This window comes from Mytilus trossulus, chromosome 2, assembly GCF_036588685.1.
Source record: "Mytilus trossulus isolate FHL-02 chromosome 2, PNRI_Mtr1.1.1.hap1, whole genome shotgun sequence".
NCBI classification, from domain to species: Eukaryota; Metazoa; Mollusca; class Bivalvia; order Mytilida; family Mytilidae; genus Mytilus; species Mytilus trossulus.
The window spans coordinates 38,385,665-38,402,451 of NC_086374.1; the positions used below are offsets into that span (position 1 = coordinate 38,385,665).

The 16,787-nt window shown below is 31.9% G+C and overlaps 1 protein-coding gene across 1 annotated transcript in view; it reads right to left on the reverse strand.

The window, feature by feature from the left end:
• Positions 1-16,787, reverse strand: part of LOC134707160 (chitin synthase chs-2-like) — a 30,011-nt gene that overhangs the window by 12,165 nt on the left and 1,059 nt on the right. The window contains exons 2-13 of the mRNA XM_063566705.1: positions 16,191-16,246; positions 15,592-15,741; positions 14,609-14,735; positions 13,832-14,038; positions 12,888-13,171; positions 11,712-11,928; positions 10,897-11,040; positions 9,351-10,249; positions 8,392-8,508; positions 6,911-7,030; positions 1,153-1,259; positions 426-531 (exon numbers count right to left, since the gene is read on the reverse strand). Coding sequence (XP_063422775.1) covers positions 426-531; positions 1,153-1,259; positions 6,911-7,030; positions 8,392-8,508; positions 9,351-10,249; positions 10,897-11,040; positions 11,712-11,928; positions 12,888-13,171; positions 13,832-14,038; positions 14,609-14,735; positions 15,592-15,741; positions 16,191-16,240 — 2,528 coding nt within the window. The 5' untranslated portion in view covers positions 16,241-16,246. The remainder of the gene's footprint in view (positions 1-425; positions 532-1,152; positions 1,260-6,910; positions 7,031-8,391; positions 8,509-9,350; positions 10,250-10,896; positions 11,041-11,711; positions 11,929-12,887; positions 13,172-13,831; positions 14,039-14,608; positions 14,736-15,591; positions 15,742-16,190; positions 16,247-16,787) is intronic.

The following is a 16,787-nucleotide window of genomic DNA, read 5'->3' on the forward strand; positions in this document are numbered from 1 at the left end:
ATGTTATAGTAAATATAATTGCAAACTACTATGTATGTTAAGTATCTAACATTTTCTTTTCTCATATATCTTTATTTGTCTTTCATTTGTATTATTTGAAAGTAAGAAAAAGTCTGTAAATGGATTATTAAAGATATTAACAAGATCTTCCCTATATAGCTGTAATTTGTTCATATTTATAAAAATGTTAAAAACTGCTGCCTTTGAAATTGATATGTTTTGAAAATAGTCTTTTGTAAAATGCTTATATCAAGACAGGAATAAGACAGTTGTTATCCATTCGTTTGATGTGTTTGAGCTTTTGATTTTGACATTTGATTAAGGACTTTCCTTTTAGATTTTTTTCTTGGAGTTCAGTATTTTTGTGATTTTTCTTTTTAATACAAACCATACAATAACAAGTTTGCAATTAATATTTAACATACTTTGCAGCTTCCTGCATGACCTCGGTAAACAGTCTCACAAATTTGTTAGGCACCATTTCTTCTTCATTATCATCCAATTCATAAGCATCATCAAATAAAATGTGAGCTGTAAAACAGAGATCATTGATTCAGTAAATAGATAAATATACAAATTACAAATCTGACTTATATTAGAAAATCAAGTTGAAATGTACTACTGTTTTAAGGAATAATTTAAAAAGCGCATTACTATGGATAAAAAATGTGTAATTCCATAAAATGTGTCAACTATTTCTAGTGCTTTACTCCTTTGTGGTCAGTTTTGTTTATGAAAAGAAACCATGCTCCGTTCTGTACATGAATAGAGGCTGAAGATACCGAAGTGATAATCAAACTCTTAAGTTAAAGACAAACTTACAACGCCGAAAAACAACACAAAGAAAAATAATGTCTACGTTCGTTTAATGTGTTTGGAATTTCTTCTTAATTAGATAACCTCAATTAACAACGAATTTACTTTAATAAAAATTGAGAATGGAAATGGGGAATATGACAAAGAGACATAAAACCGACAAATGTCAACTAAAGTCGTGTAAACCGATTATGTTCAAAGAAATTGGAAGGTATCCATTGGTATAATCATAGAATATATTTATGATAAAAAAAAAGTGAATAAAGGCCAATATATATCTGTCTATCTTGATATAAATGCCAAGACTTTCATATACACAATAAATTATCCCATTACCTTCGAATTCGTAATACTCAAATTCTCCGGTTATCACTTCTTCACCTTCATTTTGTAAAATATATGTTTCAACAGCCTTCTGTCTTACAAACTGGTCTGTGTCAAGTCTGAAAAGATATATAATAATTTCATTTTTCTATCGAATACATTTTATATTTATAGTATATATAAAATATGCTTTACGTTTCTCTTTATTGATCTAGGTCAGACCGAAAGAGGAAAGATACCAAAAGAGGGACGAAAGATACCCGAGTGACAGTCAAACTCATAAATCGACAATAAACTGACAACGCCATGGCTAAAAATGAAAAGGACAAACAGACAAACAATAGTACACATAACACAACATAGAAAACTAAAGAATAAACAAGACAAAGCCCACCAAAAACTAGGGATGATCTCATGTGCTCCGGAAGGGTAAAGTGATATTCAAACTTATAAGTTGATTGTAAACGAGCTACGCCATGGCTAGAAAAAAGGTAACGAAAAGACAAACTAAAATGTGTAAAACACAAAATAGGTGATTCCTGATGCTCAAGAAGTGGAAACAAATGCTGCTGTTCGTTAGGCACCAGTAAAAAGACAGAGCAGTTCTCTTTCGGTGAAAAAAGTAATTGTTATTAGTTCTTTACACAGCCAATTTTGCATAGTTACTATGTCTGAATCAAAAATCTGAAGTACTGGAAATCTACTTTTCATATTCAGTACTATTTTGTTACTTTAAAATTATTGTAATATTTAGGTACCTGTATTTTACAGTACTTGATTTGTACTTGAAAATTTAAGTACTACATATTTTTGGTTACAACGTAACTTTTAGAGCATTTTGATATTACGTCTATTTCGAATTTCTCAAAATTATGATTTTCAAACATGGAATATTGTGATCGCATATGGTTTTATTTCTGTACCAAAATTTTAAGTACAAGTCAAGTACTGTAAAATTCAGATACGTAAATAGTACAATAATTTTAAAGTAAAGAAATAGTACTAAATATCAAAAGTAAATTTTCACTACTACAGATTTTAAGTACAAAAATAGTACCTATGCAAAATTGGCTGTGTATGTTATAAATTTTCCTCGGAGTTCTTGTTAATTTTTTTTTAACATATCGATTGTTAACTGTGAATCATATATACAATAACATTTATCAGAGTGTGATAGTCTTTTTACACATTTTGAGGGGATGACTTAACTTAACCACTTGCTTCCATGTTAGCAGCAACCCCCTATCTAAGAAATCGTCATATACAACGCATGATCTGGATAATCGTTAGAAGTTAAAAGCCCAGACATCTGCGATGCTGGTTTGTTGCTACATAGAAATAGAAAGTTCCCAACTGGTTAGCTGAAATCTTCTTATGTCGAACAAAATGCTCTCATGGTCAATTTATATTTGTTTTATGTCAAGATATGACATAGACTTAACTGTAGGTGTGTTAATATTTTTTTTCATTTTTCAAACAAATAAACCGTTTAGATAACACATATATATATATATCAAAATATTTATAAAGTCAAACAAGGACAAAGTTGAAGAGCATTGCGCATGCACGAGCATAACAAATTAAGCGGGGTAATGATTATTGACTCTTAGATTAGCTAACAGTGTTAAAATTCACCCCACATGGACAAAGCTTTAGAATAGTTCTATTGATATAAAAGAAATTTCTTGGTATTGCTAAACGGAATATTATACAGCTCTCCATTATTTATGAAAGTAAACCATTAAATGTCAAGGTACAGCCTAAGCTCACATCGAGCAGCTTGCCATAAAAGGCCCCAAAAAAGTACTAGTGTAATACCATTCAAACGGGAAACCAACTGTCTAATCATTAGGCAGATACAAGGGACTTCAGGCAATGGATAGAATTTGTAATCTTTGTAAAAAAGAAGTGGAAGATGAACTCCATTTTTTACTTAAATGTTCATCTTTGGAAAGTGAGAGAGTTTCCATTATTTCCAACATAGTTAAAAGTTACAAAAACTTTCACAATTTAGACTATCAATCACAATTTATTTGGCTAATGTCCAATGAAGATAGTCACATTTTTAATCAAGTAAGCAATTTAATTAATTATTTAAATGTTGTTCAAAAACAACTAGAAACTTAGTGAGTTTATGTATTTTACTGTAAAAAGACAGAGGCATAATGTAGAAATTTAGATATTTATAAAGCTTCTCATTTTAAATGTAGGATCATGAAAGCACCAGGGGAAAAACCAGAATATTTAAATTTAGTTTCCTATATTCATTTTTTTTTAGGATCACTGTATTTGTCAAGTTGAAACATGATACATTTTATGAATACACATTAGTGTGTCTTTCTTGTCTTTTAGTTGTAATCATTGATTTTATTGTATTCAAATAATTGTAATCATTTTGTAATCATTGTACCAAATTTAACTTGTGATTATTCTGCCTGTAATGGGCGTCTTTAATTGACAATAAAATATATTTGATTTGATTTGATTTGATTTATTTAAAACGAGAAATGAGAAACAATTTTGAACAACATCAACAAACCACAACTACTGAACATCAGATTTCTCACTTAGGATCGGTGCGAACAATGGCAGCGGAATTAAACATTGTAATGGAACCAAACCTTCTCCCTTATCTGAAACCATAATGCTAAACAATTTTAGGAAAAAAAAACATCACCTTTGTAAATAACTACGTCATATTATTCACAGGTAAAAGAAAATAATGTTGTTGTCAAGTATACTTATTCTTCTAACTGTATAATTTTCCGTTTCCGCCAGACGCTCATTTCATAAGACTCATCAGTGACGCCCATATCAAAATATTTATAATCCAAAGAAGTACAAAGTTGAGGAGCATTGCGGATTCAAAATTCCAAAATGCTGTGCCAAATACTGCTAAGGTAATCTATGCCTGGGATAATGTATGTTATGCTCGTGCATGCGCAATGCTCTTCAACTTTGTCCTTGTTTGACTTTATAAATATTTTGATATATATATATGTGTTATCTAAACGGTTTATTTGTTTGAACGTCACTGCTGAGTCTTATGTAGACGAAACGCTCGTATGGCGTAGTAAATTATAATCCTCGTACTTTTGATAACTATTTTCACCAATGGCCGATGCCACTTCTTATCCCAGGCATAGATTACCTTAGCAGTATTTGGCACAACATTTTGGAATTTTGAATCCGCAATGCTCCTCAACGTTGTACTTCTTTGGATTATAAATATTTTGATATGGGCGTCACTGATGAGTCTTATGTAGACGAAATGAGCGTCTGGCGTACTAAATCATAATCCTGCTACCTTTGATAACTATTCACTCACATACGTATGATCCTTATGCAGAAACTGCATCCACAGAAAGATTAAAACTGACAATCAGTAATTTAGATTGTGGTTCAACATCATTGATGCTAAATTACCGAAGATGACTTATTCCCGAATATGACTGGTATACCTATATTGTAATTCAAATGCTTTACGACGTGTTTCGGTATTTTGCACATCCAATATTCATGTGTTTATTTTTGAAATTTCTGTCATGGTTTCTTTTACTGCGTTTGCTAGTGCTGCATTTCCATCAACTAGTGTTAACTTTTTTATCGATTTATTTTAACATTGTCATAAAGCAGGAGGTTTGGCTAGCCATTTAACCAGTTTCAACACATTATTTTTCTTAAGATGTCATATATCAAGTCAAGCATATGGCAGTTGTAATCACATGTGCATAGTTTGTTCCACTCTTACAGGTGATGTGTTTCCCTCGGTTATAGTTTTTTGTAAATCGATTTATGACTTTTGAACACCTATATACTACTCTTGTCTTTATTTAACTGTGAAACGTTCAAGGTTTTGTCAACCGATTATCAAGCAACTAACTGGAATAAACATATCATGTATTTTCCATACACCTTAATGATCCTTGTTTATTTTATATATACTGACCGACTTTAGAAACGCAACACCAGATTATTTTTGTGTTATTTTTTAATGAATGTGTTTCCGTCAAAAGCGATGACTGCCTGTTACAAACGCCAAAATGATTGTCAGAAAGGTCAACAAATTCTGTCTGATATGTTTAAGGTTCTATTTTACACCTTCTGGTTTTGCATTTGTTCAACCCATTAATTGGTTGTGGCATTAACACGGTTGGGACTTGAGGGCTTTAAAGGTTTTCCTTCAGTCGATTCTTTGGCAATTCAGTTGATGGAAAACATTTATGGCATGAATTTGTACTCAATGGCACTCGGCAATTTGATTTGCAGTTGACATTGCGGCCGTCAACATGTCTGGCAAATGACGTTGCATAATCAAATTCTGTTGACGTTACATAGCCATTACACGTTGATCTGTTAATTGTTGGCCAGCAACAAATCTTGTCTACTTGTATCGTTGTCCGAAGGACAGTAAGACGAGTTTCTGAAGTCATACAGTATGGTTGCAGCACGTTTGTGTTTTCATGTTTGCAGTATTCTTAAGGTCTAATTCAGTTTTTTAATTTCTCAGTCTTGGCAAAATGGAGATGCAACATTTTTAAACTGATTTAAGTGAGGCAAAGGATTGAAAGACCTGTTTCACAAAGCAAAACAAACTGAAACAATCTGAAGTCTGGAGTTGGCATGTCAGTTAACTGCTAGTAGTCTGTTGTTATTTATGTATTATTGTCATTTTTGTTATTTTCTTTGGTTACATCTTCTGACATCAGACTCGGACTTCTCTTAAACTGAATTTTAATGTGCGTATTGTTATGCGTTTACTTTTCAACATTGGTTAGAGGTATAGGGGGAGGGTTGATATCTCAAAAGATAACATGTTTAACCCCGCCGCATTTTTGCGCCTGTCCCAAGTCAGGAGCCTCTGGCCTTTGTTAGTCTTGTATTATTTTAATTTTAGTTTCTTGTGTACAATTTGGAAATTAATATGGCGTTCATTATCACTGAACTAGTATATATTTGTTTAGGGGCCAGCTGAAGGACGCCTCCGGGTGCGGGAATTTCTCGCTACATTGAAGACCTGTTTGTGACCTTCTGCTGTTGTTTTTTTATTTGGTCGGGTTGTTGTCTCTTTGACACATTCCCCATTTCCATTCTCAATTTTATTTCATGGGTCCAAAATTTCGCTTTAGGAAATTCGTGCGACTTCAAAAATTCGATATGTTCAATAACCACAGGTAAGTCGGATTTTGATTTCTTTTTAGGAGAAAGAAGCATGATAAGCATGAAAAGTAGTTGTGAGAGAATCAAACAAGATTTGGTAAAAAAAAATCAATAAAATGAGTGTTGCGTTTCTTATGTCGTTCAGTATAGTAACTTAAACATTTAACATATGTGCAATCTTCTGCGGATAATAATACAGCAAACCTTTGGTTTTTTTTGGGTTTTTTTTATCGTCCTTCAATGTACTTACTATTTCACTAATAAGTTTAAAAGAGGGTTTAAAACGGAACTAGATAGTTGAAATAAGCCAAACATGCATGTCTCCGTCGTAAAACAATACAAATGATACAGATTTTTTTTTGACTTCGTTATTCTTTTGGAAATTTTTGTAGTCGTGATCAATATTTAAAAGTCTCTGTTCAGTGACTCAGAATTCTTTATAATTCTAAAAACTGCATTAGATCTTTAAATGTCTTTCGAATATAATTGGATTTTGACTCCATTTTTTCTTATAAACATTTGTACATTACATTCAACCTTAGTTAAATAGAATGAAAAACACAATGTGCTGAGGTTTTAAATTTAACAGGGTCAAATACAATTGTCTTACCTGTATAATGACTTTAGTAATTGCACCATTTCCTGTCGATTTTCATGCCACATGGTTGCACAAGCATATATCATTGGAGGTATCTTTTTGAAAGATGTTTTATTATCATCAACAGCAATCCTAGAAATATAATATAGTACATGGTATGTTCCTCTCATTGTTGATGAAAAGACTTGTTTGTATTTGAATAGTGTTCACGTACTTATACAACAAAAATTATTTTACTTTTTATTAAATCAGAAAAAGAACCATACAACTATAGTTTTAATTGTTAGAAGTTCTAATAAAGAACCTTAATATAATGGTGTAATTCATATTACGTACATTTGGTGATTGTTTCCAATACGTACATCTTCAAGTGTAAAAAAAATAACCAGAACAGGATAAAACTTAAATTGAAAGATTATCAAGAATGTCAAATTTTCTACTCTAATCAAAAGTTGTGTATTCTAAGAAAAGGAAAGCTGTAATACATTTATATATATTTATAAGAGTTATAACAAAGCGAGGGCGTTCTCTTGATTTCAAATCATTCTAACCACTGCGTAGATAGCACGTGAATATAACACAATATCCGTATTTCCATGTCTTTACAAAGTATATTAGATACAGGCCTGGTAATATGCTTGGGTGCTTAGAGTCCACAAGCAGAGGTACCGACCTTGTTTTATTAAAATGTAAGTGACAATATGTACCGTACAGTCAATAACGATAAAAACCTTTATGGTAATTAGTTTTCAAAGGATTATAATTTAGTACACCAGACGCGCGTTTCGTCTACATAAGACTAAAGTCAGCTATGAAGATATAGTTTATTATCAATGTTCAAAATTGTACAAAATTATTTATTATTTCTATAAACAATAGTGTATTCTTCCTTTGATTTATATTCTTGTATCTTTTTATTTATCCTGACGAAAACTGTAAGTTATTTGAGTGGATACTATTTTTCGTGTTAATTCATATCCAGCGTACTCATGACTACTTATTTATGCATTTTGTTTTATTGTTATGAATCCATGTTACACATAGACACAACTACGTCCAATCGTGATATTATTTTTGTGCAAATAAACTCATCATAGATACCAGGATTAAAATTGTATACGTCAGACGCTCGTTTCGTCTACATAAGACTCATACGTGATGTTCGAATCAAAAAAAGTTTAAAAGACCAAATAAAGTACGAAGTTGAAGAGCATTCAGGACCAAAAAATCCTTAAAGTTTAACCAAATACAGCTAAGGTAATCGATTCCTGATCAGGTAGAAAAGCCTCAGTTTTTCAAAAAATGAAAGTTTTGTTAACAGTTAATTTATATCTATGAACATATCGACGATAACGCAAGTAAACACAGAAGTGCTGACCACTGGGCTGGTGATAAAGTCACATAAATAATGCATTCTGCTTTTTAGTTTGTAACAATATTGATATAAGAACTTCCTTAGTTTGCCTACCTAAGTAATAAAAATAAAACCTTACCTAAATACTTCAACCGCGTTCACAAAATCTTTTCTTATCCGTCTGATTTGTCTTCGTCTATTCATCAGTAAGTGCTGTTCCGAGAGAATGCTACAGTATAGAGGACTCAAAAACAATCTACAAAGAATAAAGGAATAATTTAATAATTCACGTATAAAATAATTTGCTGTTGAAATACTACAATCGCGTAAACATATGTTATGTTAAAGTAATTTGAAACGAGTGACCGGTGAAAAATAATGTTATTTCAATTCTTGAGCCAATGCATACAAACATCATAAACTTAGTCTTCTGTGCACGATTTTATCATTTTTGTCGCATAAATTTCGTATAATCGTCATTTTTTTTCAATCGGTCAGTGTTAATGTGAAAACATGGCAAAGTTCGTGTTTTGAAGCCGAAGTTTAACGATTGTCACCTGTTTGTCAACAATCAGTAAAAAGGCATGGATATTGAGCACGTGTTTAACATGTTCAATCAGATAATTGTTTACTTTAAGGACATTCATGCGTATAGCGAACACCGGATTTTTACGAGATGGGTCACACTGAGGTCACTTTTCATACGGAAAATATGTCGGGGGATTGCTTCTTTGAAGGAAGCAACTAAAATAAAGTCAAGTAATAGTAAATATGAACAAATCAAATAATTGTCTTCAGAAAAAAAGTATATGTACATAAGTTTTATAATGAAAACTATCCTATGAGTTATAATAAAACATATACATTTTTTTTTAATTTGAGGTTTCTTGTCAATTTAATTTCGGCATATTTATAAACATTCAAAATATTGAAATATTCTTATTACTACTCGACAAAAGAAGAATATGATATTTGTTTTCTTCAGATTTGATGATTACATGGATTGTTATCAGATTGACCCCTACCACATATTTCAATTAACTAACTCAACAAGTAGGTGTAAAATAAAAGTACGGCATTCTTTCATATTTAACTTACTTGTCCACCTTTGCTAGTCTCTCTTGATTTGGACTCCATATGTGCCTGGCAATCCAGTATATTGAAATGAACCATATAAAACCCCAAATAAAATACATGAAAGAATCGATCGAACCTTCTTCCTGGCAATTTAAACTGTCTATGCTGAATGTTGATAAAAAGTTGTATTTACAGTTAGTCATTGCAATTGCAACAGCAGCAGGCGTTGACAAGAAGCAAGCAAATGAAAAAGAAAACACTTGTAATTTCAACCTGCATGCAGTATATGCCATGTAGTAAGCAACAAATGAACTCGTTGTTATAAGAATTATTGGTGTGAATTTGAATATGTCATCAATCGTCAGACCCTCCCATGCAGTGACTAAACTGAGATCTGGTTCTGGTAACAGGACACCAATTACAATTGTGACCCCAACTTTGAACAGAGCCGATATTGCTGTAATGAATGGCCGACTTTCTTGTAAGTCAAATTTTATGCTTAAAATGAATTGCTCAACATTTTTATTGTTTGCTGTGTTTTTCTTTGACGTTCCATCAGGTATAAAATTTTCCCACCATGACAAAGAACAAAGGAGAAAGCTACTTATAATATAAATAATTTCTTCTGTTGAGACATCATTTTTATACATATCGAAGTAAATAACCAGAGGTATAACTGATATTTGCGCCAAGCATGCTAGTATGTTCATGCTAGTGTCAGTGAATCTCTTGCACATCTTGCGACTTTTCATGTCGAAATTGCCATCTGTTGATTCTCTTGTAGTGAAAAGATGGAGAAAGCTAGGTACAAAACAAGTTGCATTTAATACCATAATGCCATGTGCTACATGCAGCTCTCCCAACACTTTGAAAACAAGGAATCCTAACCCAACGGAATGCATGCACTCAATGGTAAGTACCTGAAAATAACAAGTTAAGGTTTAATAAAACACATTATGCTTTGACATATTCTAGGTTTATAATTTCATAGTTCCGACTCAAGAAATGCTCAAGTAGCAACATTCCAGCAGTACCTGCATACGGGGTATATATCTTCCAATTGATGCGATACTCCCGTGCTTGCATTTCCTATCATGATTTTCTTGATAGATGGTTGCTGCTCACAAGGAAGCTATTAAACCAAGAGTTTCAAATGGTGAAGTTGAAATCATCCCTTCGTAAATTTTACGGACGCCATCACGAGTTGGTTGACTGTTATGGAATATCGTAACTACAATCCCCTTCCCTTTCATGAATGTAACCTACCGAATTAGACTATTTACCGGAGTTGATATCACATAAGCAACACGACGGGTGCCACATGTGGAGCAGGATCTGCTTACCCTTCCGGAGCACCTGAGATCACCCCTATGTTTTGGTTGGGTTCGTGTTGTTTATTCTTAGGTTTTCTATGTTGTGTCATGTGTACTATTGTTTGTATGTTTGTCTTTTTCATTTGTAGCCATGGCGTTGTCAGTTTGTTTTAGATCTATGAGTTTGACTGTCCCTTTGGTTTCTTTTCCTCGTCCCTCTTTTGTAGTAACCAAAAAAAATAAAGATATATTACCACAAGCATTGTTTTCTTGGTAGGGGACTTTATGTTTCCAAATAATACTCTAAAAAATCCAACAACCACTGTCAGTACATAAGGTATACATATTGCAACAACCAAGAGAAAATATCTAGCATGCAGGAAATCAGAGTCTTCCTCCTACAAAAGAAACTTCCAAAATCAAACCAGTTTTGAACAATCTTTAACAGATACATTTTAATTTCATGCTTAGACAATTTTTTTGTATAAAGTTAAGACCGTTGGTTTTCCCGTTCGAATGGTTGTACATTTGTTATTTTTTTGGACCCTTTATAGCTTGTTGTTTGATGTGAGCCAATGCTCCGTGTTGAAGACTGTATCTTGAACAATAATGGTTTACTTTTACAAATTGTGACTTGGATGGATAGTTATCTTATTGGCATTCATGTTACATCTTTATTCATCTAATGAAAGATGTTTTCAGGACAACACACTTTTTCATATCAATCAATTATTATTTTATAGAAATTCTACCATTTCGTCGTTCATTTTTGTCTTCAGATGTCGAAAACACAATTCAGGAATTTGTAAGCTATATGAATGCTCTAACAACACAATAGTAACACTAAAATTCAATAATGAAATGCCTGAAAGCAGTAGTTATGCATTAATTATAAAAAATGCCCTTACCATTACAAAAATTCTTGACTAAACCAATCAAAACTTTGTAGGAGATGATGAAATTACTTTCATTATCTTACTACTACTTGGATTTTAATATGGATTCAACAAAAACCCTTCTTTTATGTGGAAAAATGCAAAACAAATATTACATGCTTTAACGTAAATACCTTTTTGGTAACTGTTCCATTTAAAGACTTGTTGTTACTCTCTTCTTTCTCGTAGTTCACAAGCAGCATCAAACTTATCTTCTGGACCACAAGAGAACAAAACACAAGAAGAAACAAAAGTCCATAAATTACCAATTTTATGCCTCTGAGGCTAATCCTCTCATGAACATCTCTAGTCTTTTTCTCTCTCGGTACATTGCTGAATATATCCCAAAATCTAAAGAAATCATATCATAAAAATAAACTCTTTCTCTTTTTTTATCAACAGTTGTACACAAATTTTTAACAGATAATTGCATTATTGTAATTTCCTTCAATTAAGGTACTTCTAAAAAGTTTACATAGCTGCTTATCCTTCTGGAAAACCTAAGATCAACCCAATATTTTGCTCCGATAGCAGTCTTAAGTTTTCTGTTTGTCAAGTTTTTTTCAAAGTTTTTGTCTTTGCCTCGTTTTGAGCATATACCAATGCCGTTGTAAATTTGTCATCGACTTATAAGGTGAAATATCCCTCGTTTATCTTACGTCTCTATTGAAAAATAAAAACTTACATAGTAAAATGCAACCGAAATTATTTCATTTTTTTATTATCATTTTTTTAATATGTTATTTCATTTCGCTTGTCTGCAAACACGTAATGATATTTTAGTCTTTTAATGGACCTGCGAAATTTATGCAAAGATATACGCATCACATTGTTATTCAATATTCATGATGTAATCAAAATAAGTATGATTTAAAGTCAAGTTACTATTATAGCAATTGGGCTATGTATGTTTCACAGATTTTCGTAAAATTTTGTATACAATGTTATTAAACATTTTTTGCTGCGGTGACCCTAAGATTATTTTATATCATTGAAATGACAATTTTTGTATCAGCAACTTGTAGAATCTTAAATTTATGTATCAAAAAATGGATATTCGATAATTAAAAAAACATAGAATGCATGCAATCAGTTAAATTTCAAAGAACTAATTGGCATTATATTTTTTTTTTCGATTTCAAATATAAATTAACGGACCAAATTTGCATGCAAAATCCAACCAAAATAAGTGACAAAGTCCATTCACTTTTCCTTGACCTTAAATGACGTCATTAGTAATGGCAATAGAAGAATATAAAAGTGTTGTCTGCGAATGAAAGAAGTCTTTTTATATTCATATTAACACGTACGGTTTTTCTTTACTTCTATATTCCTTTTTCTTCTGCTCATCTGTATTACCAGTATCAAGACCGTAATGTTGGTCAGGAATAGCGGATCCTGTAGCAATGTCTTGTTTAATTATTGAAGGGAATGTCTTTTCTTCAGTTGTACGTTTGCGTAATTGTGGGGAGTCAGGTTTACTGTGACTGCTCATTTGATCAGACACATTATTGGGCATCATCCTCTTAGCTGTCCATACTTCTGTATGAGTCGGGGTTTTAGAGAGTGTGTCTTCCAATCTTATCAGTGTTACCTAATCAAGGCACAATAATGATTGTTACAAAGTTTTAATACAGATAAATGTTTATCAATGAAATCACTACTCTTAAATCTTTGTTTTTTATGGGTTAAACCATAAGAAGTAATGTAATATATTTGTTCAAAACAAAATCTTATGAACGTTGATGAGTTCGAATATATCATATAACAAGTTACATTAATGATATGTGTGGGCGTCTATTCGGAAACAAATACTAGTGATCTTGATAATATGTTGTATTCGCTGCATCTCGTTCTGGTCTTATTTTTTCATAATTTAAATCTTCTTTTTTCTAAAGGACGTACAACATGTCGAACTTAAAATATAGAGCGTCTGTTTACTCGTTATACCTATTTTCCTTACATTATCTTCATTCGGCAATAAGAAACGCAATTTTTTAAACCGACTAAATGAAGTTTATAGGTATGCTTTTGATGTATTAACATTGCGATTGCTTTTTGTAGATCGTCATTGATTTGTTTATTCATCTTTCAGCACATGATTACTGTTTCTAACCCTTTTTGCTTATTTTCCATTTTTTTCACATTTTTGTTAATCTGTATAATGAAGAATAAATTGTGTTGTTAATGTTGCAGTTTGATCTAATATCTGGTATTTGAGGCATACAATACTATTTGAATAGCTTATACCTACCATGCCTTTTGTCTCGTCGTCTTTGCCTTTTATTTCTTCAAACTCAACTTTTCTTTTCATTTTTTGAGACTCTGCTTTGGATTTCATTTCTTTAAATAATGTTCTTGCTTTCATACCTAACCACATTTTGTGCACAATCTCGGACAATCTTTCGCGGTTGTATAACTGCTTTTCTAGAAATAAGTGAACTGTTTCTCTCATGAAAACCTTCAAAACATAATTATAGACAAAATTTATAGTTTTCAATGATTCATTAAGTTGCACTTAGTTTTAATACAATTGCTTCAAAACAACAACTCTCCTGGGAAGATATGTAATATTCATAGATAGTTTCTTTTGTTAACATACAGGTTTCCAGATATGATATCTGTTTCATTTCATAGAGACAATACTTGTTAATTCTACCAGTATAAATACATATGGATAGCGGCGAAAAGAATGTATGAGAAAGTGAAGGAAGGGGTATTACAGAATTTCAGTATACGTTTTAAGTCTTAGAAGTTTGAAGAAAAAAAATATTGAAAATATATCGCAGAGCCCTATATTTTGACCTTTGAAAGCAAATGTGCACATGAACTTTCCATTCTGGGATATTATTTCTTGCGAAACTTCATAATGAGTGTGTCACAGTTTTAGCCGTTAAAGGGGTTTCTATGGGAAATTGTATTGTCTTCTAGTATATATACAGAATTGCAACCTGAGGAAGGACTTAATAGTGGGTGGTCATTAATGAAATAAAAATAACTTTTAATGATATATTCTTGGTCATCGACTTACTTGATGTTTTCCAATTTTACACCATTTTTTCAGATCATCTGGTATAATTTTGTCTATTAACCGTTTGGTGAGCTGGCCAGGATTTTGCTGTGATGCCTTACAAAACTCCGAATGAAGGACAAAATATCTGAAATATATATTTTATTCATAATGAATTCGTAGCAATACAAGCAGTTCACATTGTATCATTGATAGTTTAACTACTTTATAATAATAAACTAAGTAGTAAATACAAGTTAAAAGTAAAATCACAAAAGTACTGAACTCAGCGCTAAACCTCTCACTCTGATGACAGACAAAGTGTATGTAATATAATGATAATTGAAAGGCAATCGTGATGCATTCTGCTGATATCGATTTTAATCACGGTTGCAAAGGCATCTATCAAATCCCTAATCGGAACAATGCCGCCTAATCGATTGCTTCGATATCTGTTTCAGTTGCAAAAGCTTGTAATGTTACGTGGTAGCTGCTGCTATTGTTACATAGCGAAAGAACTATTGCATCATAACGCATCCCAACTAGGAAGACGTTATTTCTTTATATATTTGTCTAATAACAAATTAAGAACACGTAAGATGTACTAAGTACTACAGAAAACAATGAGTGTCGCATTCTAGTGTTTCGGCACATTCTTTTAAAAACTTCCGTAGCGCCCATTTGACAAGATGATAAAATGTTATCACCAACATTCTACTCGACGACGGCGCATTAAACTTCATATACTTTTCAAGGCTTGGTAACAAAACTACAAATCAAACCAAATTATATAGTAAGTAAGCACATTCAAACGTGTTGTGAAACAGAGGGACGTAACGTGGAGAAAGCAACACATGACTGTTAATCTGTTATATTTTATTTGTAGCTACTGTTATTTTGAAACTGCTATCTCCTTAAACTCACTGAAATTCAAAAAGTATATTAACAAAAATAGATTTGTTAAAATATTTGCAACAAAAACAGTATTTAAAGATATAATTTACCTCTCATAAAAGTCAGTGTGCCGTTTCCTGATCGGATAGCCATTTTTCCTAATTTTAGCTATTTCAGTTATACCATTATATAACAGTTGTTCTTTTACATACTGGGAATTGAAAGTATCCTTTCGCTGCTGTTTGTTTGGCTTGATACACCTATGAATTAAACGAGTAAATAGGTACACAAGTATTTCCCAAATTGGAATATATTGAAACATTTCCTCGTAACCATATGAAGATATTTCCAAAATTGAACAATCGATCATAAAAATAACAAAATCAAACGTTAGACTATGTTAGCCACTAGAAACCAATCACTAGTATCATATTCCTAATTAAATATAACAAAGACGCTTACAAGCGACAGTCATTGTCGAAATGCACATCTAGTGCAGTAAAATAGTTACCGGTCTTGTTATCGACATATATATATATATTTAACAAAGTTCACTTCAAAATTAAAATGTGTCCGATATTTCATTATGATGTGACCACAGACTTACTCTTTACCAATGGAAGAACGGACGAACTTAATTACAAAAACCTGAAAAGCCATACAAAATTAGTGTCCTTATACTTTATTTTTCATTTATTATTTTAAATACCTAACAAAATGTGCCTCTGCTCGTTTCATTTTCATCAACAGTTTGTCCATTGACTCCTGAAAAAAAATATACGATTGTTTTATGGATATGGAAATAATGTTTTACGAATTTTGTAGTTAACGTCTACATTGTATCGGTCTTTGATTAATATATTATAAATGCTTGAAGGTCAAGTAAGAGGCAAAAGGCTATGGGAAATAATGAGAAGGTCATCATTCATAGTGGAGTTTCACCTATTTTGAAATTATTCAGTCCGTAATATTTCAGAAAATAATAGAAATAAATGCATAATTTTGTTTTTAATTTATGAAAAAATCCAACGTGCGGAAGTTGTATGTAAAATTTTCCCGATTGTGACAATAACCCATATGCTTTTCCTTGAACATACAAATGAAAAAAATATACGAACAGCAAATACAAAACAGTACAAGTGTTAGGATTAATGATGTATGAGGGACGTTAGAGGCTACTGTAAGTATTCATATTCAGTTTCTTGTTACTTCATTCAACACATGATGCCAAAGCCGTTTGCTAGTAAGGTAAAGGTACAAATCGAACATACAGAAAACAAGAATGTGTCCAAAGTACACGGATGCC